The 26,747-nt window shown below is 40.0% G+C and overlaps 1 protein-coding gene across 1 annotated transcript in view; it reads right to left on the reverse strand.

The window, feature by feature from the left end:
- Positions 1–25,004, reverse strand: part of arhgap18.L (Rho GTPase activating protein 18 L homeolog) — a 100,890-nt gene extending 75,886 nt beyond the window's left edge. Inside the window, exon 1 of the mRNA XM_041562023.1 lies at positions 24,751–25,004. Coding sequence (XP_041417957.1) covers positions 24,751–24,785 — 35 coding nt within the window. The 5' untranslated portion in view covers positions 24,786–25,004. The remainder of the gene's footprint in view (positions 1–24,750) is intronic.
- Between the last annotated feature and the right edge of the window lie 1,743 nt (positions 25,005–26,747).

Consider the following 26,747-nt stretch of genomic DNA (forward strand, 5'->3'; position numbering starts at 1 on the left):
ACTTGGGCCAGGTGGTTATTTGCAGCAAGTAATGGCCGGTGGGAGATCGGTCTCCTGCAATAAATTTGCTCCCGAAAATGTTTCTCCTAGCTGAGTGATCAGCATAGCGCGTGACGCACGGCGCCGTGCTGATAAGCTGCATTACTCCTCCTGACAATCCTGATCTGAAGCCGGCTGGCCCCTCTCCCACAATATTTGGTTATTGGAAAATAAAAACAACCTGCACACTGAGCTGAGGTAAATCAAGAGGGGAGATTCTCAGCATATTATTTTCGTCACACAGTAGTTCAGGGATGTGCCCTTCGTCAGACATCAAACCATACTCTTGACAGTACGTTTTACATGCAAGCTAAATGATGGAACATACTTTAACAACATGCAAGCAAACATAAGCACAGTAAACTCAATGCTGGAATTGGTCTTCTGGGGGTATTTATACATGGAATTGCACTGTACCATCCTACTATGAATTCTGGGGGCATTTATACATAGAATTGCAATGTGCCATCCTACTATAAATTCTGGGGGGTATTTATACTTGGAATTGCACTATGTCATCCTACTAGGAATTCTGGGGGCATTTATACATATAATTGCACTGTGCCATCCTACTATGAATTCTGGGGGGTATTTATATATGGAATTGCACTATGCCATCCTACTATGAATTCTGGGGGCATTTATACATATAATTGCACTGTGCCATCCTACTATAAATTCTGGGGGGTATTTATACATGGAATTGCACTATTCCATCCTACTATGAATTCTGGGGGCATTTAGACATAGAATTGCACTGTGCCATCCTACTATGAATTCTGGGGGGGTATTTATACATGAAATTGCACTATGCCATCCTACTATGAATTCTGGGGGGTATTTATACATGGAATTGCACTATACCATCCTATTATGAATTCTGGGGGTATTTATGCATAGAATTGCCACCATACCATCTTGATATAAGTTCTGGGGTTATTTATACTTGGAATTGCCACCGTGCCAACTTGATATAAGTTCTGGGAGGTATACAGAAAATACAGGGTTAAAGATCTTAGTACAAAGTTAATCCAGAAAATGGTCCAATTGAATCTTGGAGTCAGGAAAAAATTTAGTGAAGCAAATTGGAGAAGCTTTAGAAGGGGCTGTTCTTCTTTTGTATCAGCTAGAAGTTAAACAGGTTTTACTAAGGCCAAAAGGCTAGACGTGTCTTTTTTCCAACTAACTCACTATGTTTATAACTAATTATTATGCTGATGCAGTGGGATTGGAGCATTTGTACAACTGTCAGATTATAATATAACATTGCTGTCTAACTAGCAGAAAAGGAATCCATGTAGTGATAGATATTTGAATTTTTCCACATTACTAATGCAGTCACTGCATGGCTTTCCCTACTACAGGTTACACAATGCTCCAGACCTACAGCTCCTCATACCTTGTGTTTTGGCAGGGCAATAGAGTGAGGTAGTGCATCGAGAGGTGCTAGAATTTATAGGTTTGGAGTGCCTGTGCTCACTGATTCTTACTATATACCCACTTTGTTTTATTGTATATTGTGCTTGGCCTGCCAGCAGGTCCGGACTGAGAATTAAAATAGGCCCTGGCATTTCAGGTACACAGAGGCCCAAACAGCCCACACAGAGGCCCAAACAGCCCCCACCAGCCCACTAAATACTGACTTTCTATGGCACCTTATAGCAGCCCCTCTGGCATTTGCCACGGATTGCCAGTCCGGGCCTGCCTGCCAGTATTCTCTATATCTTACTGCTCGTGGTGCCATTGTCCATTCCTCTCTATGTGTGTATTTGGTGTGCCAGTGCCCTCTGCTTATATAATGTTCAGTGTCGGACTGGGGGGCCCGGGGCCCACCGGGACTTCTGTCCAGGGCCCCCCTTGCTGCGCCGCACCTTACCCTGCAGTGCGCTCCCTTCCTTCTGTGCAGTGCGCATGCGCAGACGGTGCGATGCTGGCGCGCATGCGCAGACGGTGCGGTGCTGGCGCGCATGCGCAGACGGCGCGGCGCTCCGGTTTTTTTATTTATTTTACATAACACGATTGGGGTCTGGCCCGGCGGGGGCCCATGACGGGTCGGGGCCCACCGGGTTTTTTCCCGGTTTCCCGCCGGGCCAGTCCGACCCTGATAATGTTCTTTAAAGTGCTTGTGGTGCCTTCTCTATATTATGTTCTTGGGAGATCAGTACCTACTGATCCTTTATATGTCTTTTTAGTACCTCACAGTCTCTGCATGTAATGTACTTTAGGCTACAGAATCCTTTTCCCCATAATGTGCTTGTAATGCAGCATTCACAGTTAAAATAGTACATGTGTTAATACCCCCTTCGTGCAGTGCCAGACGTTAAACAAAACGAGTAGGTGGAAAGTGGGGAGAGTGGGTGGAGTCCAAAGGGAGTGGCCAAAAGGGGGAGTGGCCAACAATTTGCAGAGTCACGTTACGCATGCTGCCTTTGTTCCACTTCTGGGCCCCCCCTAACAAAACCATCTTCTGCTGCTTATGGTCCCTTCTTAACCTATCAGTTAGAGTTTCTAATGCTTACGGACTCCTGCTGCAGAAATATGGCAGCCCCCTCATAGAGGAACAGGGTAGTATGAAAGATAATGTCAAAGCATTAGGCAAATACTCTTATGGCAAAATTAAAAATATAATTCAAAGACAATGTTATGATAGATAACAAAAAGGTTATTTTCTGATGTCGGTATCTCTTTAAAGTTACCAAACACAGCTTTTGCCACCCCTAGTAACTGTCTATTCACTGTTTTCACCTTGACTCATAGCATCAGGGGTGCTTCGCCAATGAGGCGGCAGCGTCCCACTAGGTACCAGGGGGCGGCAAAAATGTTGCTCCTGGTACTTTAAGAGCGAATTTCCAGGGGAGGGGGGGCAGCAGCAACTGCTGCTGCCTCAGGCGGCAGAGGGGCCAGGATCGCCCCTGCATAGCATGAGTGGTCCTGTCTAGTTTTTACCCTGATAAACCTGCATAAAACCAGTTATTGAGTCCTAATTGAACACTGTCAGTGGCCCATCTTGAAATAAGGTACATGACTGATTTATGAGATAACCCAATATGTTGGTGAAGCACCTGCTACAGGAAAAGGCTACTTTGTTCACCAAGATTAATTAAATACCTTGTGCATAATTATGATTGTGTTATTTGTAACCTTTAAATTTATCTTTTTTGTTTTTTTTATTTCTTTAAAAAGATGGGCTGCTATTCCAAACATCTATACTTGCAGCATTGAGTGATGCCCATGATGTTAAAAAGCTTTATTTGATATTTTTGGGGGACACCTAACAGGATTTCACATGAACACATTACTGGCATTTGTGTTTTGTAAGAAAAAGGCATCTGTTTGTTTTGTCTCTCTAATTACTTGTTCAGATAAAGGTCAGTTGGAGTCTTTGGAATGTTCTGAATCTCTGTGCCCATTGTAGTTACGTAAATGGCAAATTCATGCAGCCCAGAATAGCACTGTTTAATAAACTGGGTCAGCATAAAATATTTGTCAAAGCTATTTAAATGTCATGTTAAAAAGAATGAACTTTGTGGATTCAAAAGTAAGTTAGCTGACATATAAAACCAATACATATGTCACATGTATTTCTTCTTTAAAATACACTACAGTAATCAACCCATGTTCAAATAAATACACTTACAGTAAATATATAGTAAAATGATGCTGATAAAAACCAGGCAATGCCAATGTTATTAAAGGGGTTGCTCATTTAACCTAACTTTGAGTATGATGTGTAACGATATTCTGAGACAATTGGTTTACATTTTTAATTATTTGTGGTTTTTGGGTTATTTAGCTTTTTATTCAGCAGCTCTTAAGTTTGTAGTTTCTGGTTGCTAGGATCCAAATTACCATAGCAACCATGCATTGATTTGATCAAGAGACTGGAATATGAAGAGAGGAGAGGGCCTGAATAGAAAGATGAGTAATAAAAGAAGGCGGCACATAATACAAAAACTAGAAAAAAAGAAAACCAACTGAAAAGTTACTTAGAATTGGCCATTCCATAACATACTAAAAGTTAACTTAAAGGAAGCCCACCCCTTTAATGGGATACAAGGTTAAAAATATAGGAAGGCTGATATTTTCCACCTTTTTATATAGGAATAGCTAAATAAAGTAAAAAGGGTTATTATCATTTAATTGCAAAAGCAGGCACTTCATAGTTGTGTCTCTTAATAAATAAACCTATCTTGAAATAGGAGTAAAACTTTTTCAGGCAAGTGCCACATGGGGCTGATTTTTGACTGTTTATCATAGCAGGATGAAAATTAGCCAATCCATTGGCCTCTTCCCACTCCTGTGTCTGTAGTCACAGGCACTGAGATGGGCTGGGTACAGACACGGAGCAGATTAACATGCGTAACATGCGTAAATATGTAAGCATGCATTTTTGCAACAGAATGTGTCTGTACCCAGGCTAATGCAAATCCAGGCAGTTTGTTACAAGAACATCCTCCTGGGGTAGGACTAAGATAGTTTTTGGTGATCCTATTTGGAACTAATCAAGGTTAACAATTTTAACATGATGTGACAGGATAAGGTAAACTCCTAAAAGTATAGGAAAGAGGAAAGGTCTATGTTATTATTTTGGTTCTTCCTCAAAGAGGGAGGATGTAGGACAAGATATTGGACAGAATGTCCAAGCAAAAATTAATATGGGCTCCTGAAATGAGGCCTTTTGCTTTGTTGCTGGATATTTTGTAGGGCTGTGTAGAAAGGTTACTGATATGTTCTTGGTGTTATAACAGATTCTTCTCGTCTGTTAAGATTTTGGAACATCGTTGGCTGGGGTTTGGTTTTAGCCAACCACGAGTGCATTAGTTTTGTTATTAGTTATGTTCCTCAGGGCTCTGTCCTGGGCCTCTTACTTAGATTTTTCTTGCCATGTTAAACATTGTTCTGAGATAAAAACTACAGTATTTCTTGTTTCAAGACTTTTTTCAACAGTTGCAGGGTACAGACATGGGGAGCAATGTTGCTCCCACATATGCAAATCTGTACATGGATTATGTCGAACGTACATATATATATATACACAGATCTCAGATACATACAGAACTGTCAATTATATTTAAGATATATTGATGACACACGGGTCAGCAACCTTTACTAACAAAAGAACCATTTTGCCCCCTCTTCCACTAAATAAAAATAGTTTGGAACCGCAAAACATAACACAGTTTCTAAACTTTTAAAAGTTGTAACCTTTTTTAATTTTAACTGTTACAACAACAGAATACAACAAACAGAAGTGCAGTGTGCATGTGTAGGTCTACTTTGAAATAAATTAAACACTGAATAGACCTATAACATGTTAGTGTTCTCATCTGTTTAATGTGACTTCTGTTTTTGAAGCTCCATGCTGATCTTCCCTCTTTTGTCTTGAGTGTGTGACTACGGTAAGGACCATGATGAATCATCTTGCTGTGGCTCAGTCTTGCCTGTCACGCCTGGGACGTCTATACAGCCCTCACACTTGCTGGCGGCATCCTGAGTGTGCGGTCACACACTCAAGAAGCCACCAGCAGGTGTGAGGGCTGTATAGACGACGTGACAGGCAAAGCAGCAAGACCGAGCCGCAGCAAGCAGTATGAAGAGCCGCATGAGGCTCCAGAGCCGCGGGTTGCCTACCTCTGGATGACATCATTATGCTATGGACAGGCACAGTCAAGAGTCTAATGGCCTTTTGTGAACATTTAAACACAGTAGTGCCCACTATAAAATTTACTGTGACACATGATTTGAAAAGGATTAATTTCCTGGATGTATGGATCGAAAAAGATAACACCCGATTTGTAACTGATCTATATAAAAAAGAGACTGATCGTAATAGTCTGCTACATTACACTAGCCTTCATCCTCCCACAATGAGAAACACTTTACCCAAAACACAATTTATAAGAGTAAAACATATAGTTTCTGATACACATAATGAATATGATAGATTATAAGAGATGAAATATAGATTTCTACAGAGAAGTTATCCGAAGACCCTCCTGAATTCCTGTATACAAGAGGTAAAGGAGATCCCTTTAAAGGACAGAACAGAGAGAGAAAAAAGATACAAACAGACTTGCTTTTGTAAGTAAATACTCTGTAGCCAGTAATAATATACACAAGATCATCTGAAAACATTGGCACATTTTACAGACCCACATGTACCAGGCTTTTTAGAAGTCCCCCTAATGGCATACCAACGAGGAAGGAACCTCAGGGACACATTGATAAAAGCAGATATAGGACCTACAATAAAAGGGACACAAAGATTTTTGGGAACCCCCAAATTGGGGACTTTTCCTTGTCTCAATTGTACCAACTGCAACAACATTACAAAGGGACAAACATTCACACATCCACATACTGGGTAGAGAATTAACATCACATATTTTTACACATGTAATTCTACTTTTGTGATATACCTAAATAAATGCCCATGTGGACTGGCATACGTTGGCGAGACAACACCGAAGGAATTAAACAGCATAAATCCAACATTCGCTGTAACTATACACACTTACCAATACCTGCACATTTTGCAGAAGCGAGACATACAGTGAGTCAACTGAGATATCAAGTTGACAGTATAGGCCCGCTAAGACGTGGAGGAGATAGAGTGCATCTGCTTAAAAATTGGAGCTAAAATGGATATTGAAACTAGCTACGTTGAGCCCTGGTGGACTAAAGCAAGAGTATACCCCTGAAATGTTCATTTAATGTTTATGTAGAGTCTGTGATTCCAAAGAATTGTGTTTTATGTGTAACAATTACTGTTTCAATTTGAATATTGTAGTTTTATGATACCCAGTGTTATTTATATATATTTCATATTTAGAATTTTACTGCTCCTATCCTGGGATTTGCTGGTGTCCTGACAACTGTAGCTATCCAGTACTCCAGGCATTGAGCATAAAGATGTGAGTGATTCAATACCAATAGAAACATAATTTGATACTTTTACAATGTATTTATAAAGTTTATACACAATATTTATACACAATGTGTCACAATCACGGAACATATGGACTATTGATTGACTATCACTAAATCCCAAGGAACTATTTGGAGTTTTATTTAAATTTTCACTACAATGTATTTTACACAGATTTTATCACTGGGATTGTTGGGAGTTGAGTCCCAAATTGGGTGGTGGGTAGTGATGGGCAATTTGAGGTGAAATTTGAGAAACAGCGAAAAATTCGCAAAACCGTTTTGGACGCCGGCGTCTGTTTTTGGCGAAATTTTGCCGGCGTCCAAAAAAAGCTTGTTTGTTACACTGTTCACTTGGCTTGATAAAGTCTGGAATCAAAAACGTTGCTTGGCTAGTAGCACATATAAATACTTGCTGCTGGATTTATTGCCATAATGTCCTGTGCCTCTTACTATTACTATTTTCTCTCTATACTTCCTCCCATGACAAACAAATGGTTCCAATACCACATGTATGCTGACGATATTCAGATCTATCTCTCCTCTCCTGATCACAATCCAGAGCTCTTAACTCAGGTTTCCTCCTGCCTGTCCGCTATCTCTACTTGGATGTCACAACGCTACCTTAAATTAAACCTCCCTAAAATGAAAATGGTTCTCTTTCACATTCCTAACACCCATAATATCCCAGAAGTATCTATCATAATCCACTGCCTTGCCACTCTGCCAATCCCTGCACTGGCTTCCACTACCTTTCAGAATAAAACTCAAACGAATGACCTGGACATTCAAAGCACTTAATAACTCTGTCCCACCCTACATCTCTGAATGCATCTATAGAGACTCACCCAGCCACTTACTACACTCCTCTACTGACCTGCTCCTCAACTCTTCTCTCATTACCTCCTCACATGCTCGCATTCAAGGCTTTACAAGGGCTGCACCCCTCTTCTGGAACTGTCTCCCACAGCATGACTTTCCCCCAACCTTTCTGCTTTCAAATGATCTCTTAAAACACACTTATTTAGAGAAGCATACACTCATTATGTTTAGCTACCAAATGCAATACCATATGCTACATTTCTCACCTGATTATTTCTGATATTGCCCTCTCACACACCTTGTGTCTCATTCCCTTTCCCTTTAGATTGTAAGCTCTTCTGCACAGGGTCTTCCTCACCTTTTGTAGTACTGGTACTGGTCATTATGTATGTAACTCTGTATATTCTATGTATGTAATTCATGTGAGTTCTTTGTATAAACACATTTATTTTACAGCACTGCGCAATAAGTCGCTCTAAAAATACTATACAATAATAGTTATAATAATGTTCGGGAGAGATCAGGCCTGTCTTATAGTTCATGTTTCATTTCATCCTATAGTGTTCAATTGGATGAGGTCAGGGCTCTATCTTTACAGTGGAGTATGAGACCACAAATTCATAAACATAAAGATAACTCATACACATTAACTAATCCACATATCACTCTAGTTGTGTATACATTCTTTTATGTGCAAGTGGTCTAGTGGGGTGGCGGGTATGCCTGCCGCTCTCAAAGCAAGGATGATCGCCGCCTGGTTCCTCCTATCGCCACTCCCAAATGCCGCTTCCAGGTTTATGCATAACGTTATCACGAGTGGTGCAAAATTGAAATATTTAAAGGTGCAAAGGTCCCATGTTTATTGTCCAACGTATAAGGTCTTTCCAAAGATCATTGGTGCTATTTCTAAGTGTTCTATTCCAGTTTGATCCTTGCCTGTCCCTGACATGTCTGCTGTCTGCTGCCTGAATAGACCTCTGCCTGGTTTTGACTATTCTCTGGATTCCGATTTTGTACTTTGCCAGCGAATTGGTTTTGACTCTGGCCTGTGACTCCGACCTTGCTTCTGCTATCCTTATTGGTACTGCATTGCCCGTCTAGTATTGACCCTGCCTGTCCAAGCCTCACTGACTGCTCCCGCATCCTATCCATTTTATGCTTGGTTCCCATGCTTGCCCAGAACTCTCTCCCTGGTTCTCCCACATTAAGATCTGGTGGCATCTGAGAAGCAGGTGGCTCCACCCGAAGCCAAAGGCAGCAGCTATAGGCAGAAGGGTCGGCCATGACCAGAACCTTGGAGTTAGTTCTGGGTTTGGGATACCTTAAGTTACAGGGACTCCTCAGTTTGACCCTTCACCTTGAGCCATCCCTTTGAACCCAATTATTATATACATTAATGAAACTAGGAGAAAGAGATGGGTGTAATGGCCACAGCATTTATTCACATTTTATCAAATAAATAGGATCGTACCAGCTTAACCTGAGGCAATATTCTAAAGCCAGAATTTAACAAGAGATTGCTACCTGGCTCTGCCGCCAACATGAGAGAAGTTCAGCAACCCTGCTGCCGGACCTGCATCTGCAGTGCCTCGATGATAGCAAATCCAATCAGGCTGGCCCCTAGCACAAGCAGTAGTAGCATCTGTATCAATCAATCCACCGTGCAGTCACAGGAGAGAACCTCCTTTCTCCCTCTTCTAAATTTAACTGTGCAGTACCCTGGCAAGGTCCTACCACTGCTGTGACAAAAAAACCCTTAAAATATAATATTATATTTGCACTGTTTTGATCCAGAGGAAGGCAAAAAACCCAGGCTGAAGCTAGTGCCAATTATGCTAAAATAGGGAAAAAATTCCTTCCTGACCCCAATGGCGATCGGAAGCATTCCCTGTGTCAAGCTTTTGACATTATTCATTTAACATAAATTAATATCATCCAGACAATTATACTGTATAAAGATACAGAAACCACAAAGTAACAGCACATTCAGGAAAAATGTCCATATTCCGTTATTAATAGATAATATGAAAACATAAAGAAGAAAACTCCTGACATTTCGCAAAATGTGGGAGGGTGGATGGGATGTTTCTACCTGCTCAGACTATAAGGAAGTGAACTGCTTCTTCCCCTGATTTCTCTCTGACTCTGCCCTTCCCTGAGCCTGGCCATCTCCTGTTTTAATTAATTCCTTCTCACCTAAACACAGATACATGTGATTCTGCCTATCTCAGTATAATTTGGCTGCTGGTCATTCTGGTCCCTTGTCATGCAGCCCCTTCACTTATAGATCAAGGGCTTTCCTTCTTCCTTTGTTAATGCAATGACACTGCAATTTTGGGAAAATAAATTACATTGTGGGTAAAAACATTACAATTGTGTTTGTTAGATTTGTGTTTTTGAGGTTTATCTACATTTGTTTCTTTTTTTGTTGGAAGTTAAATCTGCTTTTTACATTTTATATGTGTGTGTGATTTACTGCTGAGTTTATGAGTTAAAGAAGTATTGTCAGCAGTTCTGTATGCTATTAGATTATACCAAGGGCTGTTCATTTAGGAAAACTATTACAATTCTAACTGTACAATCAGTGTAGTGTATGCTATATGAAAAGCTCTTAGGGGGCATGTATAGTATAGGCACCCCTTGTTAATCATTGTATCATAAAGATTAACTCTGGAGTTGTTAATGCTTTGATTGCTGTTTGTCCAACACTTATATTATATATGTCAGACTCCATAGGGCAGCTGGGCATGACTTCAGTTAGCAATAGATACAAATCAGAGCTTTTATTTCCTATCTTGTAGTGTAGTGGTTTAAGCGAAACTAATTGCCAATTGAGCCCTTATATAAAAAAATCTGTGCAATGTCTTCTAATTTTTGACTGTGTGGAATTGTTATGTGCTGAGATGGCAATTTGCCACCCACATAAAACTGCAATCTCAAACTGGACAGATTCAGATAGGTTTCAATAGAACTATTGTGGTTAAACATTTTCTATATTAAAATTCAACTTTTACAAAATAGGCCCTTTATGAATTCATTTCATAGCAGTAAAATGAATCATGCACATTATATTCTATTTTAACATTCCAGTCCAAATATGACTGCAGGGGTTCATGTAAAAGGGTTTGAATTTATATATGGGTCATATTGAGAGGTACATTTATCAAGGGTCGAATTTCATATTCAAGTGAGTTTTTTAAAACTTCTATAAACTCCCATGAACTCGAAATTCGACCAATCAAAATTTATTATAAAAATAAAATTTTTTTAACTCGGGTGAATAGGATTGACCCGAAAAACTCGAATCGAATTAGAATCAAATTCGAATTTTAAAAACTCGATTTCAGTTTTTTCTCCGAAAAAAACTCAAATGTCAGAAAGGTTGCAAACAACTCCAAATTGATCCCTGGACATCTCCCATTGACCTAAACAGCAATTCTGCAGGTTTTAGGTGGCAAATAGTCGAATTTGTGTTCTTAAAGGGCCAGTGTATGATAAATCTCGAAAATCAAATTCACATTTTTTTAAAAACTCAAATCGACTCCCTAGTCGAATTTGACAGTTTAGACCAAAAAAAAAAATTGGAAAATTCCAATTTTCAATTTGACCCTTGATAAATCTGCCCCTTAAAAATTAAAAAAGGGAATCATTTATATAGGGCTTTTCTTCCATGGGACTTGAAGCGCTTTATAGCAAGCAAGGCAGCCATTATAGGCACACTAAGTAGCTGTGAACCCAGGAGATTAGTGACTTGTCCAGGGTCACAAGGAGTTGCCACAGGGAATTAAACCAGTGTTTCTAGTATGAGACAACTTAACGTCTAGGACACATCCTCCTCTTATTTAATACATTTTATGTTTGCTCATTTAAAATATATATTTTTGACGATATTAAAAAATGTTTTCAGTGTAACTTAATGGCATACTGAAAGGAAACAGCGCATATGTTCTTAGTGGAGCTCTAAGCATCTAGTGCTTGGACGTGGCAAAAATTTTGACCACACCCATTTATGGTCATACCCCAAAATGGCACGTTATAGAAAGTTTCAACACATTTGTGGGGATTTTAGGGCAATGTTTTATGTGTTATTACAGTATTGTAAATAGTTACAATTGTATCTTTGCTTATCTTATTAATTACAATTGCATTTAAGTGCAGGTGCTGAGTATTCTCTGCACTCTGCCAAAAAGCATCTTTCAGGCTGTTCATTGCAGGAGATCAAAGAGAAATGTGGGACATTTCAATAAGAATTGGGCTGAGCTGTCAAAATCGGGACTGTCCTGCAGATATCAGGACAGTTGGAAGAAATGATATTATGTTATGTATTGACTATTATTGTGAGATCACTAGATTGCACTGTTGCATATAAAGCTGTCATGTGTCATGCAGTTCTCCTGGAAGTCTCTCTCTTATAAACCTGTTCTACTGCCAGCTGCTGTGATCCTTGTGTCCTAATTCAGAGTTCAGAATTCAATATTTTGCTTCCTGCCTTCCACACTAGATGAAAGTCGGGTGCATGTGTATATTTTTATGAATTTTATGTGGGTGTTCCTGTATCTGTGTGTATATATGTGTAGCACTCATCAGTTCACCCTCTATCACTGATATTAATGTCAGTGTACAAATTACTTCTGTATGCAGCATAGAGGGCCAGAACTAGGGGCAAGCAGCAGAGGCACATGCCTAGGGTGCAACAGGGGATGCTAGGACCCTAGGCAGATACTTCTACTATCTTCTGTAACTCCATATCTGCAGGTTTGAGGATGAGGAGTGGGTTTGGAGGCTAGTGGTAGCACAGTGGTAGCCACCAGCATCCTTCTCTTTGGTGCCTATAGCTTTTGGTCTGGCTCTGATGGGCTGCAGCATTCTTTCCTAGGATCTCTCACAAAATAAACCTGGGCCAACCCCACCTTGTCCTTGGAAAGGTCACACGCACACCACAAAGTAGAGCAAAAAGAAGGCAACATCTCCAAAAGCACCACATAGTGTGTTCTCCTCAATAGCCTCCCTACCAGTTCTCATTGCCGCACTCTTTCCTTTGCCTGCCATTGTACAGGGCCTATCAAAAACTTGCCATCTCTTTTGCTGTACAGTGTTGTGGTTGAAGCTTCCCCTGGTTCATAGAACCCTGCAAATATGCCTGTCTTCCTGTTCAGACTTCAGAAAGAAAGCTGAGGTGGCATGTCCAAAAGCACATAAGCTGGGAAAGAACTGGGAAACAGAGGCAGTTAATAAAATGCCTGTGATAGTAATGTAATGTGATGGGGAAATCTATATTGACTGCCACAGAGTATTTGGTTCCAACTAGTTGTGGCAAGCATGGTAATCTGAATGTCATGAATGTCAAACAATGTTCAACTGAAATTATGCAATAAAAAGTACTAAGTTAGCTCAGGCGCAGTTACTGGTCACCTGTTCAAAAGCAAACACCCTTTAGTTGGATTACTGCACCTGAGCAATAGTCTTGTATTAAATAAAGGGGCACATCCCTTCAATACTGCTCATAGCCTTCCATAGATGATTACTGTACATGCATAAGCATGCATAAGCATGCATGTCTACATGGTTTTACCATATAATACAGGACAGGCAGATCCACAAAAGTCTCCTAATATGCAGTGTAGTCTGGACCATTCAAAGAATGGAAAATGCATGTGACAAATGCCAGGCTATCAGGAGAGCTTAGAACAACAGTTAAAAAATATTCTGTATATAAGAGATACACTGACATTAAAAACCTACACTGTAACAGCAACAAATGTATCTCATTAATCTGTCTGTCCCATATGTATCGTAACAACCCCCATGTTACTACCTGCCCCAGTGGTTTCATACAAATTCCTATATTACTACAGCCCTCTGTTACCTCCCTGTGCCTTTAACTGTAACAGTTTGTCTGGTAAGTGCAAGGGGGTAATTTTTGGCGACCCCTCTCATGCATTCATAATGGGTAATCCCCCCAGACATTGTTTGAATCTCTAGTTGCCCAATATATTGTTAGGGCCTCCACTCTTGCAGACAATAGAGGGGATGCTTCGGACTGTTGGTACTTGGGCCAAGTACTCAAGGGCCCCTTTTTACCAACAATATTGCTGGTGCCCTCAGGTGGTCAATGTTGGGGGTTCTGATGTCAGTGGCCCCCTTGAATTGTGAAAAATAAAAACTGGGTAAATAGATAGACTGTGCAAAATAAAAAATGTTTCCAATATAGTAAGCTAGCCAAAATGTAATCTATAAAGGCTATAGTGAGCAGAAGTCTAACATAATAGTCAGAACACTACTTCCTACTCTTCAGCTCTCTTGGTTTCCACGGATTGGTTACCAGACAGTAACCAATCAATTACTTGAGTGATGGCCAAATGGGTCATAATTGTTTGCTTTTGAATCTGACCTGCATACTAAGGATCAATTGCAAATTCACTGAACAGTTATGTCCCATGTGGGCTCCTTTAACGCTGGCTAACTCAGAGTTAGAGAGCTGTAAAGCAAGCCTTTATAGATTACATTTTTGGCTAACTAACTATATTATAAATGTTTTTTTTTTTTTATTTTGCACAGCTAAATCTATTTACCCAGTTTTTATTTTTACACTGAACTGTTCCTTTAAAGACATTGGGTGCTAACTGTCGGTGGCATCTCACTCTGTTTTACTGTTTAAAATTTTCAACTCAAAACCCTCCACAGATGGTTATTGCAAATGCATGTCAACCAAGTTTTTATACATATAACTATATTTTACATATATAACTGTGCAATATTGCTGTTGACCACACGGCAAAAGTTTTTAAACATCCTTTTTAAGAGGGCTTGCACAGAGACCATGTGCCAATTGTGCTCCTAGATAAGCACTCCTACTACTTTGTCCATCAGTGGACAGCACTGATTTACTGTATCTGGTAGAATTACTGTTAAGTCAAAGGCAACTGGACGTTTAGAGTTTGTGCCACTAATCTGAGTGGTTTCTTCAGTTCAACTGAATTGGTAGGGAATTCCTCGGCATTAAAACCCTTGAGGGTAGTAAAGTCACACATATTCAATCACAATGGTTCCATTGAACTTCAGTATGGTGTTGGCTGAAACTCACAGATGTAGGAAAGTGTGATCCAATCATAATGGTGCCATTATTTTCATTGACGCAGGTGTTAATCCTTTCAATGTATGCTGATATTATCAAAATGCTCTCTCTCTTTTGGGTTGGTAGAATCTCCACTATAAAGATGAATATTTTATCAAAGTTCCCATATGTCTTTGAAATTTTGCTCATACCAGTGTCCTCCAAGATCCTTAAAGACATTTAAACACTGTGCCATGACTTTATATGGATCAATCATAGACATAGAATTTAAAAGTTTTTTTTACTGTGTAGGTTTGGAGGACTGGGAGTCCCTTATATTATGATATTATGAAGCAGCTTATGTCAGACAGCCTCTAGCTTGAGACTAAATGGTGCCCCACTACTAAATGGTTTTATTGAAAATTAAATATGCACTACATGCCATTTCAATTATTTAATATGGTCAAAGACCCACTCTTTATAAGATAGGACTATTTTATTACCCAAAGTTTTTATCAACTCAACATACACATTCAATATGGTATACCCTCAGAAAAGGAAAAAGTTAATCTCTACTAAATCGAATTCCAACCTGGAGTTCACCTGAACTATCAATAAATGGATGGACACAGGAATTCAGTCTATAGGTGACCTACTGCAGGGGTGCCCAGGACGTCGATCGCGGTCTACCAGTCGATCCCCATCATTTTCCTGGTAGACTGCGACCCGTTTCGGCCCTGTCAGACGCGAATGTTTACTGCGCCACAGCGCTGTGCGGCAGCCCAGGAGCCGGCATCTTTTTTTTTTTTTTAGGAGAAGGGACACGGAGGGGAATGAAGGGTGGACTACAGGGAAAGGAAAGGAAAGAAAGGAGGGCGGGCTGTAACAAACATGGACACAGAGCGGAAGGAAGGGTAGGTTACAGGCATGGAGGGGAAGGGAAGGAGGGTTGAGAGTAGCAAGCACGGAGGGGAAGGGAGTGTGTTCATATTTTCATAACCTGCAAAATTTTGTAAACTGAACGTGGTAATTAGGGGTGTGGCCACAAAATGGGTGTGGTTTAAAAAATTGCCGCACACTATCAAGGTAGATCTCCTGATGGGGGCCAGGTGTCGAGAGTACATCCCAGTGTAACAAAGTCTGGGCACCCCTGACCTACTGGATCCCCAGTCTAAGGAGATTTTATCCTTAATGACCTTAGACAAAATACTTCTCAGGCTGGTCTAAAGTTTTTTGAATATCTCCAGCTTTGACATTTTGTTAAAGACATTTTGTTTTTGGTAAGCGACTGTGCAACATGAAGGGGCAGATTTACTAAGCTCGAGTGAATAATTTGAATAAAAAAATATTCAAAGTATTTTTTTGGGTACTTCGACCATCGAATCTGTCAAATTCGATCGAATTCGATCGAATTCGATCGAATCGAATGATTGAAACTATTCAAAGTAAAAATCGTTTGACCATTCGATAATCGAAATACTGTCTCTTTAAAAAAAACTTTGACTTCATACTTCGCCACTTTAAACCTACCAAGGTGCAATGTTAGCCTATGGGGACCTTCCCCAGCACTTTTTTAAGTTTTTTGGGGTCGAATAAAAATCTTAGTTTTTTTCTGTGACCCCCGACAAAGGGAGGTTGCGCCATTAAGAAGATCTGGAGGATCTGGCCCAGTGGGGCCCACAAGAGGCCGGGGCCCACTGGGTTTTTTCCCGGTGTCCAGCTGGCCCAGTCCGACACTGAGTGTGAGTTTAGGTCACATTGCTGACACAGTCTACTGTATGTATATTATGCATATATTAAACCTTCACCCAAGGTTCAGCAATTTACAAAGAACTAAAAGAAACCACAAATGGCCATGAACTAATTTGAGTAACAACACAGGACATTCATATAAATGATTTTAAACAGATCAATTGAAAAATGTGCAAATACATGCAATTCATGGCAGCGATCCCAAATTAGCATTCTTAGTCCACCATCTACTGGCTGAAAAGCAGACTTCAACTACGTTCTTCAGTTAACAAACAAGAATACCCAGAGAAGCAGAAAAAAAATGCCCTAAGATATTGGTTGCAGGTTCCAAAAATAAATCTAATAATTGCAGGAGAAAGACATCAAAGTCACTTTCAGTAACTAAACTAGTTATTAATAATTTCAATAGGCGAAATTTACTTGTGCACATTACATAAACTTATACCAGTGATGTAAAACACTGGCGCTGACCCCCACAAAAATGTTATCAAAGAGGGACCAAAGCACAGCAATACCAGGCACCTGCCCGCCCACTCCCCACTGGTATAGAGGAAGCAAACCCCGTGGTCCTAGCCCCCCCCCCCCCCCCACAAACCATGGGGTCTGCTTTCTCTATACCTATGACTAAGTGCTGGTGCCATAAGTAGATGCAAGAATTTAAATTGTGCTCCCATGAATAAGTGTTGGAAGTTGTTGACTCTGCAATGGGTTATACCCAGCCCTTTATGTAGTATCCATACTGCAGCACCATAGGAATACATTTTTAAAAAAATTAAGACAGCAATTAACATTTATATTTATATTGAAGATTTAACAATAACAATGAACATTTATACTTATATGTGTAATTTAAAATATTAAGGATTGTCTTAAATTATGTGAATTGAATAATAAAATATTGTCTTATTCATCAAGCTTCAAGAGTATACATGATATATGCATTTGGACCTTCATAAAAAGAGTTGGTTGAAACTATAAGGCTACTCATATCAAAACTCTTAGTACTATGCTGATTCAGAGACTGGTCCAATCACCCCATTGTCAACCCAGAGTCAGTAACTGGAGAGTAGAGATGGCTTCAGATGTACAATGTAAATATTTATATCTATATATCTATATCTATATCTATATCTATATATATATATATATATATATATATATATATATATATATATATATATATATATATATATATATATAAATATTTATGTACAAACAAAGTATTGTCTTAAGCAGCGCCGGGCCAGGCCAGCCAGGCCCTAGGTGCGAACTCGCGGATAGATGTATGCGCACACGCGCTAATAGTGGCTGTACAGTCCCTCATAGGCGGCAATGAGAGTAAGGAGAGAGAGGACCAAATTAGGGGTAGGAGGCAGAGACGGTACGTGCCTGGCACCCCCCCCCAGCTTTGTGCCTTAAGCACTTGCCTACTCTGCCTATCCTTATTTCCGGCCCTGGTCTTAAGTCACCATGGGAAGAGTAAGCTCTAAGAGTAAAATCTCAGGGATTCATTTCTCAGAAATGTCCAGCATGACTTCAGCATGTATTTTTGCTAGCATTGTGCTGTAAAGATTCATATTGCTTATTGATTCTCACAAGGGAAGTTGTGAAAGGGGTTATTTTGGGTTTCAGCTCAGTGACTTAATTTCTTAATTCTTAATTTATGGGTTTTCATCTCTCCTACAATTTTTTTCATAAAGGCCATATCTTTTTTAAGATCCTTCCATCATGTGTAATGATCCAAAGCAATTTGTAAAATTGGAACTTGTGATAAAATGTCTTTCATTCTATAGATAGTTCAGTAATTGCAGTACAGTTGCAGAAAATATTTGTGCATCACAAGCTAAACTTTGGTTCTTTGCTCTATGCTTATGCACTGAACAATATATTTAGGGTCGGATTGGACGTTGGGGGGGCCCACCGGGTTACAAACCTCTGAGGCCCCCTGCGCATGTGCGAACGGTGCCATGCGATGCGCATGCGCGAATGACACAACAGCTATTAGAATGATTGCGCCACAATTCGTTTTTGTAGATTGGGAGAGGGGGTCTGAGCTGGCGGAGGCCCATGAGGTCCCAGTCCCACCCTGAATATATTAAAGATATTCTATACATAGTTTAAAGTACATAATTTAAATTATGGTTGAGAGATGTGAAAGAATAGTCTGTAATAAAGTAATAGAGTTTCAATAATGTAGTGGGAGGTGGAATTTCTGCATATGGGGAAAATACACAGAAGTAAGGAAACCCCCTCAGAAACAATTTTAAACCATTAGAAACAGGCCCAGATATGTGAAAATGCCACAGATGTCTGGGCCTAGGGTGGCAAGGATTGATAACACCAATCCCTGCCAGGTTGCCACTTCTAAATTGGGTCCAAAGCACAGGGGAAATGCAGGAGATTTGATTTGTCTTTTAAATCTCCTGCACGCCAATCACCATAGCCTATGAGGGAAGTTTGTATATACGCATGAAGGGGAGTGAGCAGACACAACGAGCCAGTGAAAGGGGCCTAGGGGCACTTGCTAGTTAAATCTGGGACGTGACAGATTCTTCTCTCAATTGACATGCCAAAAACTGTGCAGAAATAAAAATGTCTGTCTCTGTTCTGTAAAGCACTGAGCACAGCATTAGTCTTGTAAGACTTTTTTTTATAAGCATTAAGAACTTTGCAAGCCATCTTTGAAAACAACAGCCACTGAAAGCTGGCCTTTTTCATTTTCAAAACATAGTCTAAAGACTAAGTAAAATGTGAATAAATCAGTTTTTCACAAATGTGTATATATTTGAAGTTAAAGATATTTAGGCCATTCTGATGGGTCTATAAGAATATCAATATTCTCAAATTCTAGTAACTGACATTGTTACGGAACATACAATTTGTGAGAGTTCTGGAATTCTGTTACAGAGCTCTGCCCCCCCCCCACCATGCTAAAATTAAACAGCTATTGTGGACAATGCTACACTTTATCTGCTGTAAGAAGAACATCTGTGTAATAAAATGGTGCAGAAGTTACCTAGCACTGGGCTACTGAGGGAACATCACAAGCATGGGCACAAGCACACTGTCAGTACTTCACTGCTCCAAACCCTGGCATTTCAGCCTGCCTCCCTGAACAGCACAGCTTGCCACCCTGTCCCCAGGATATGCAGAAATGACACATTCACAGCCCTTCTTTTCCCAGTGGACGTGGTACTGCAGCAGAAAAGAAAAACAGGTTGAAATACCTTTCCCCTGCATCACTTACTTTGTGTGTGCTCACATAAAAAGTTTAGAGGGAACATTGTGTGGGAGTCCCTTAAGTCCCAGGGAATAGGTATGTTAGCTGTCCAGTAGGGTAGCTAGTAAGTGGACAAAATTCCAGGGGGGGGCAAGCGTTCCCGTTTGCCCATATTTACACCCATTCATGCAACCACTGACCAGCAGATGCAGTGGTAGAACTATCAGGGGTGCGATCACACCAAGGCCTGCACCCCCCCCAGGCCCTAAAATATCTCTTCCAGTGGGGGGTGGCCCGGCTGCATGGCCTGAACCCAAGCCCTGGCTGCATGGCATGCACCCAGGCCTAGCGCCCTGTAGTTACGTTACTGAGCAGATGAAATGTTTAGTTTGGATAGATTTGTCTGCCATCTACTGGCTGAAAAGCAGACTTCAAAGGAGATGAATGTTCAATTGCTTTATATATAAATGCACGTTAATGTAGTTACAATATAAACAGTGTTGGACTAGGGTTGTCTGGTTGTCTGAGCTGCCACATCAAGGGCCCACTACCCTCACTTCCTTGCAAACTCCTTCCTGCATTCGCCAGCACATTCTCCCTCCCGGCATCTCATATAGTTTACTATACAGGCTATTCCAAACTTACTTGCTGCTGTGATCCGCATCTGTGATCCGACGTGGAGGCCATCAGGTTTTTTCAGTGTTCCACTTGCCCAATCAAACCCTGAAAATATATACTGGATGCACATCTAAGATTTGGTGTATTTATCTTGTTTACTCTCTTTCCAGAGTCTCTCGTCCATCACTGTTTTCCTGACAAAGCAGCCATGCTGAAGTCTCACTATTTGCATACATTCCAACTGTCCCGTTTTGAGCAGGACAGTCCCAATTATGACAGCTGAACCCACAGTCCCAGCTTCTTAATGAAATGTCCCAATCTTCCCTTTGATCTCCTGCACTGAACAGCCAGAAAAAGATACAATGTTTCTAACTTAACTAGCTTTTGGCAGAGAGCCCAGAACAGCCACCAGGTACAATTGGATACTTTTGTAACAATTTAAGATAAGCAAAAAAGTAATTGTAATAATATAAAATAAGCAGGTCTCTTGGGGAAACTGTGACTTGTAGCTTAAAGGGCAACTCACCTTCATTAGCAAAACTGTAATAACACATAAAAACCACAGAAATGTCTTCACACTTTCATAACCTGCCACATTTTGTAAAATGAGCACGGTAATTAGGGCGTGTGGCCACAAAAATGGGCATGCTCAAAAAATGTTGATGCAATACAGCAAATCATTTTTGCGCCACTTTTTATTTAAAAAATGTTGGGAGGTATGTATTTGGTAGCTGTATTCTCCTCCCTACGTGTCACATCACAAGACAGGGTCACCTCTGCGTGACAGATTGTGCTTGCAAAATTTAAAAAAAAAAAAATGCTGCACATGCTCACTGGGACCTTCTCTGGCAGCAGAGCTTTTCAGGCATGCTCAATAATTCCCTCTTTGTCTAACTAGACAGAGGAAGAAGGAGACCGCCTCTGAAAAGCTTCACAATGGTACAGGAAGTGGAAGATCTTTGTTGCTGATTTGTGCTTCTGTGCTGCGAAAGGGGTTAGACTGAATGCTGAGAGTGAAGCATGTGATTTTGGTGGATAGAAAGAGTAATGTTAAAGATTTTTTCATACAAATGTTTACGTATTCTGTAACTAAGCAAAGGAGCAGCAGAAAGTCAAGGAAAAAATGCCTAAAGACATTGGTTGTGTGTGAGCATCACAATGTTCCAGGAGAAAGACATCAAAATAAATGCAGTCATGGGGTAGCCCATGGTTTCTGTGTTTCTAATGTGTCACACTTAGTAAATTAATTAGTAAAAAAAATAAAAATAAATATATATATATATATATATATATATATATATATATACATATGTGTGACGATTAAAACTGATATACTGTAAACTATTATAGTTATTAGAAGGACACTTAACATGTACAATTTTAAACTGTTAATTTACTCTAGGGAAAAAACATCACTTGTAGACTAACTAGTTTCCCTGGCAGGTAAAGTATAGGCAAAATCATGTTAAAAAGCTCTCATTCACCATTCTTGTGGCTCGTGTTCTGTGAGATATCAGCACCCTCTTATGGTACTACCAGGGGTGCTTCACCAATGAGGCGAGTTGAGGCAGTTGCCGCAGGCGGCAGCGCCCCACTAGGTACCAGGGGCAGCAAAAATGCTGCTTCTGGTACTTTAAAGGGGAAGGAAACCTAGTTGGCGCAAACCCCCCACCCTCCCTCCTGTTTGTTGCCCACCCTCCCCCCTGGCCTACCCGTCCCGCTGGGCAAATGCCCCTAACTTGTTACTTACCCTTCTGCGCAGGTCCAGTCCATGGAGTTCACAGACGACATCTTCTTCCACGCGATCTTCTTCCTGCTGTGAACGCCATTTTGGCGCATGCGCAGAAGGATAATTTCGCCGGTACGGATCTACTGCGCATGCGCCAAAAGTCACGCGCATGCGCAGTAGATCGTACCGGCGAAATTATCCTACTGCGCATGCGCCGTTCAAAGCAGGAAGAAGATCGCGTGGAAGAAGATGTCGTCTGTGAACTCCCTGGACTGGACCTGCGCAGAAGGGTAAGTAACAAGTTAGGGGCATTTGCCCAGCGGGACGGGTAGGCCAGGGGGGAGGAGGGAGGGTGGGCAACAAACGGGAGGGGGGGTGGGGGGTTTGCGCCGACTAGGTTTCCTTCCCTTTTAAGAGCGAATTTCCAGGGGGGGGGGCAGCAGCAACTACTGTTGCATCAGGTGTCGGAAGGGCCAGGATCTCCCCTGGGAACTACCACACCATTTCTAGCTCAGTAATGGACTACATTCTGCCATTCTCCCTTCCTTTTAAAAGAGCTATGAGGCAGGTTCCTCTGCTGCCTAACCCTACTTTTAGCCCTGAAGACATGCTTGGACATATACAATAGCAGACCTGGCAGAGGAGGGGATTTTTTGGTCTTATACACTGCTTGCTGACTTTCCAGTGGCATATATATATATATATATATATATATATATATATATATATATATATATATATATATATATATATATATATATCTCCAATATACGGTGTTTTACTGTACATGTGGCAATCTCAAATTTTTGGGTGCTTTGTCATCTGTGGGGGAGTAGATTTCACTTGTGCAACCAAGGGCCCCATCTGTCATTGCCCTTAAATGTATTTTAAATAAGTGGCCATGAATAGATTAATTTATATGAGAGAGAGAATTAAACATCTTGCACTGGTTTCAGTGGAGACTTATTGAGTTACAGTATGTTTGTTTATTTAGGCATTATTTCGGAACCTTTCTAAACCTGTTTTTGTGTATTTCCACTTCTGGAATGAGATTTAGAGTTCTAAATACCAAAAAAAAGAAAAATTCAAATTTTTCAGGATATAAGGATTACTACCAAAAATCTTGTTTTTTGTACTCAAAACTACTGAGTCACAATGCTTTCCGAAATTTGTCGGTTTTGATGAAATACCTTAGAATTGCCTCAAAGCTTCCAATTTCTAGCATCTTATCTCCCACAAAGCAGTAGGTAATAAGAAAAAACAGCCTAAATATGAAAGCCAGAGGTCTACTGAACCGTTTGATGCCCAATATGCATAGATTTACTAAACTATGTGGCGTACAGAGTAACCCAAATAAAAACAGCACCTATAAATTTTCACAACTGACACTTTGGCTGCTGCAATCTAAGCACCCGGTGTGTATATTGTTTGCCATAAGACCCCCTAACAGTATGGAGAACCTAGAAAATCAATCAATATCTTTTTGGAAAGTAAACAATCTGATGATTCCAAAATGGCTAATTACGTCTTTCTACTGCAAATTTGTAATTTGTTTTCTACATTCATGTATCCACAAGCAACAGACACAGGCTTACTTGCATCAACAAAATTAAACGTCCACTGACAAATCCATTGTGTATATGTATAGTGCATGGCAGTAATGTAATTAACTACAAATTTACCATGAATCATTTTGATATATTTGTAAAATCCACACAAACATTATTATAACAAAAACAAAAAGACTCCAGAGATACCCAGCATACTGTATATCAGATGAGGTGATTTTTGGGCTCATTTACAGAAGGAGTGCAAGTAAATAACAAACACAATTCACTTTGATTTTACCCACAACAAAATATTATTTTCAACAATTCCAATGGAACTGACCTACAGCAGTCGGATGCTAAATTTACAGATATAGAAGATGCAACATTTAAGCCAGTCAGGAAATAACTCGCAAATGGGCACACACCATGCAAATGTGACATGCACATTATTCTGTTGACTGAATGATTGATTCAAATGCAACATTTAGTACCTATGAGTGCAACACACAGACATACTATAGCCCTTTACTTACTGCCTGACCAAAACAGGTGTTAGTTATAGGACTCCAATGCAATGTACAAATCATTGCATGGCAGAAGTGCTCTACTGTATGTAAGACATTGTGTTTGTTCTGATGTATCTAATGTTTTAATCTAAATTGGACTTTTAAACGTAAACATATTAGACATGCTATTATCTACTATCAGACCCTAAGGTACAATTGCATTTGTACTGACAATACAGACAGGAATATATGTCTCAACTCTCAGTGCCTATGGAGTAACCCACAATGGCTCAGAATTATATTTTCTTTCCTTATGCAAAGATAAAAAAAGGTGGACATCCCCTTTTAAGTTTAAAGGCATGGTGCTGGTATACCTACTCTTGTGATACCACTCGTCATTACCAGCATGTTTGAAAAAAATATAAATCTGACAAAAGGAGAAGTTATAAACAGTATCATTCATGAAGCCCAATCACATTTATGTAGCTTTCGCTTTAGTTTGTCAGTATTTTGTAAAGTAAGATGCGTCTTACCTGATCTGCAAATTGAACAAAAATTTGGTAGCCATAGTAACTATGACTGCATCAATGTCTTTTTTTATATAGATTCCAATAAAGAAAGCAGGGCTATAGGATACCTTCTGAAAAGAAAGGCTTCTTCATATTTTGCCATGTTTGACTGTTTCATTGAACGTAATGGAGAAACCATAGTGACAGAAAGAGTAGGTCACTGGGGACTTGTCAAGATGCAGAGACTATTTCAATATATATGCTGTTAGCATCCAGGTTTTTTGCTGAGAGCCCCGAGGGCTGGTTTCAGTTATATCATGCTTGGGAACAAGGAAACAGTGTAATCACTGATACTCATTAACAAATGTTTTACCTCCAAAATGATCTTTGCCCAGCAGATCAATAGGGTTAGAGCATTACTCTCCTAAAATGCTATGTAATCATGGAAAACAAACGAAATCCTCTGAGTGAAGTCATTATCCCGTGCTTATAAAATTTTCCAGCTCATTTTAGCTATAATGCAGTTTGTAGTATATGCATACTGTATAGCTGAGAGTCAGAGTCAATATTAGTTATAATACAATGAACAGTCCTTCCTGGCATTTCTCAAACCTTGTTCTGTTTTATAATGTGTATAAAAGTGGAATAGACTCTTAGGGGGTATATTTATCAAAGAGTGAAGTTAATGGTGAAGTTCTGCCACTAGAGTGAAATTCTGCCACTTTCCATTCATTTCTATGGGATTTTTAAAGGCGTATTTATCAAAGGGTGAACTTTCACCCATTGATAAATATGCCCTAAGGGGTAAATTTATCAAAGAGTGAAGTTCCGCCACTAGAGTGAAATTCCGCAGCTCTCAATTCATTTCTATGGGATTTTGAAAGGCATATTTATCAATGGGTGAAAGTGAAAGTTCACCCTTTGATAAATACGCCTATAAAAATCCCATAGAAATTAATAGAGAGTGGCGGAATTTCACTCTAGTAGCGGAACTTCACTATTAACTTCACTCTTTGATAAATATACCCCTTAGCATAATTGTAATCTTATTAACAGAACAAAATAGCTGATATCTCTTTATAATACACAAGAGCTATAAATATCCTGTAAATTACTGTATATAGTGAATAAAGTACCCTTTATTGTAAAATATAACGATATTATGGGGCAAATTCACTAACCTGCAGAAATTTGCCAGTGACGGCTTCACTCTCATCGGCACACTTCACAACAATTTGCCAGGGAAAATTCGCCAGGACAACGCTAATTCACTAAAATGCGAAGCTGCGTCCAGGGCGCTGAACGATGGCGAAGTTACGCCAGCATTAATTCGGCAAGCAAAACGAAGTTTCACTAGCGTTGGCTAATTTGCATACTGTGGGAAGTTGAATTTCAATGGACGTATATGTTGCAGCAAAAACATTACACTACACAAGCCCCTAAGCTTTCAAAGTTGGCTATAGGGGGTCACCATCTTGTAACTTTGTTAAACATCTTTGCAAGACCAAGGGGCCGATTCATCAATAGTCGAATATCGAGGGTTAATTAACCCTCGATATTCGACTGGGAACTAAAATCGTTCGACTTCGAATATCGAAGTCGAACGATTTTGCGCAAATCCTGCGATCGATCGATCGAAGGATTTTTCGTTCGATCGAACGATTAAATCCTTCGAATCGAACGATTCGAAGGATTTGAATCCAACGATCGAAGGAAAATCCTTCGATCAAAAAATCACAGGCAAGCCTATGGGGACCTTCCCCATAGGCTAACATTGACTTCGGTAGGTTTTATCTACCGAAGTAGATGGTCGAAGTATTTTTTAACGAGACAGTACTTTGATTATCGAATGGTCGAATAGTCGAACGATTTTTACTTCGAATCGTTCGAATCGTTCGAATTCGAACGAATTTAACCAATTCGATGGTCGAAGTACCCAAAAAATACTTCGAAATTCGAAGTTTTTTACATTCGAATTCTTCACTCGAATTTTGTAAATCTGCCCCTAAGACTGTGCACAT

This window comes from Xenopus laevis, chromosome 5L (assembly GCF_017654675.1).
Source record: "Xenopus laevis strain J_2021 chromosome 5L, Xenopus_laevis_v10.1, whole genome shotgun sequence".
In the NCBI taxonomy this organism is placed as follows: domain Eukaryota; kingdom Metazoa; phylum Chordata; class Amphibia; order Anura; family Pipidae; genus Xenopus; species Xenopus laevis.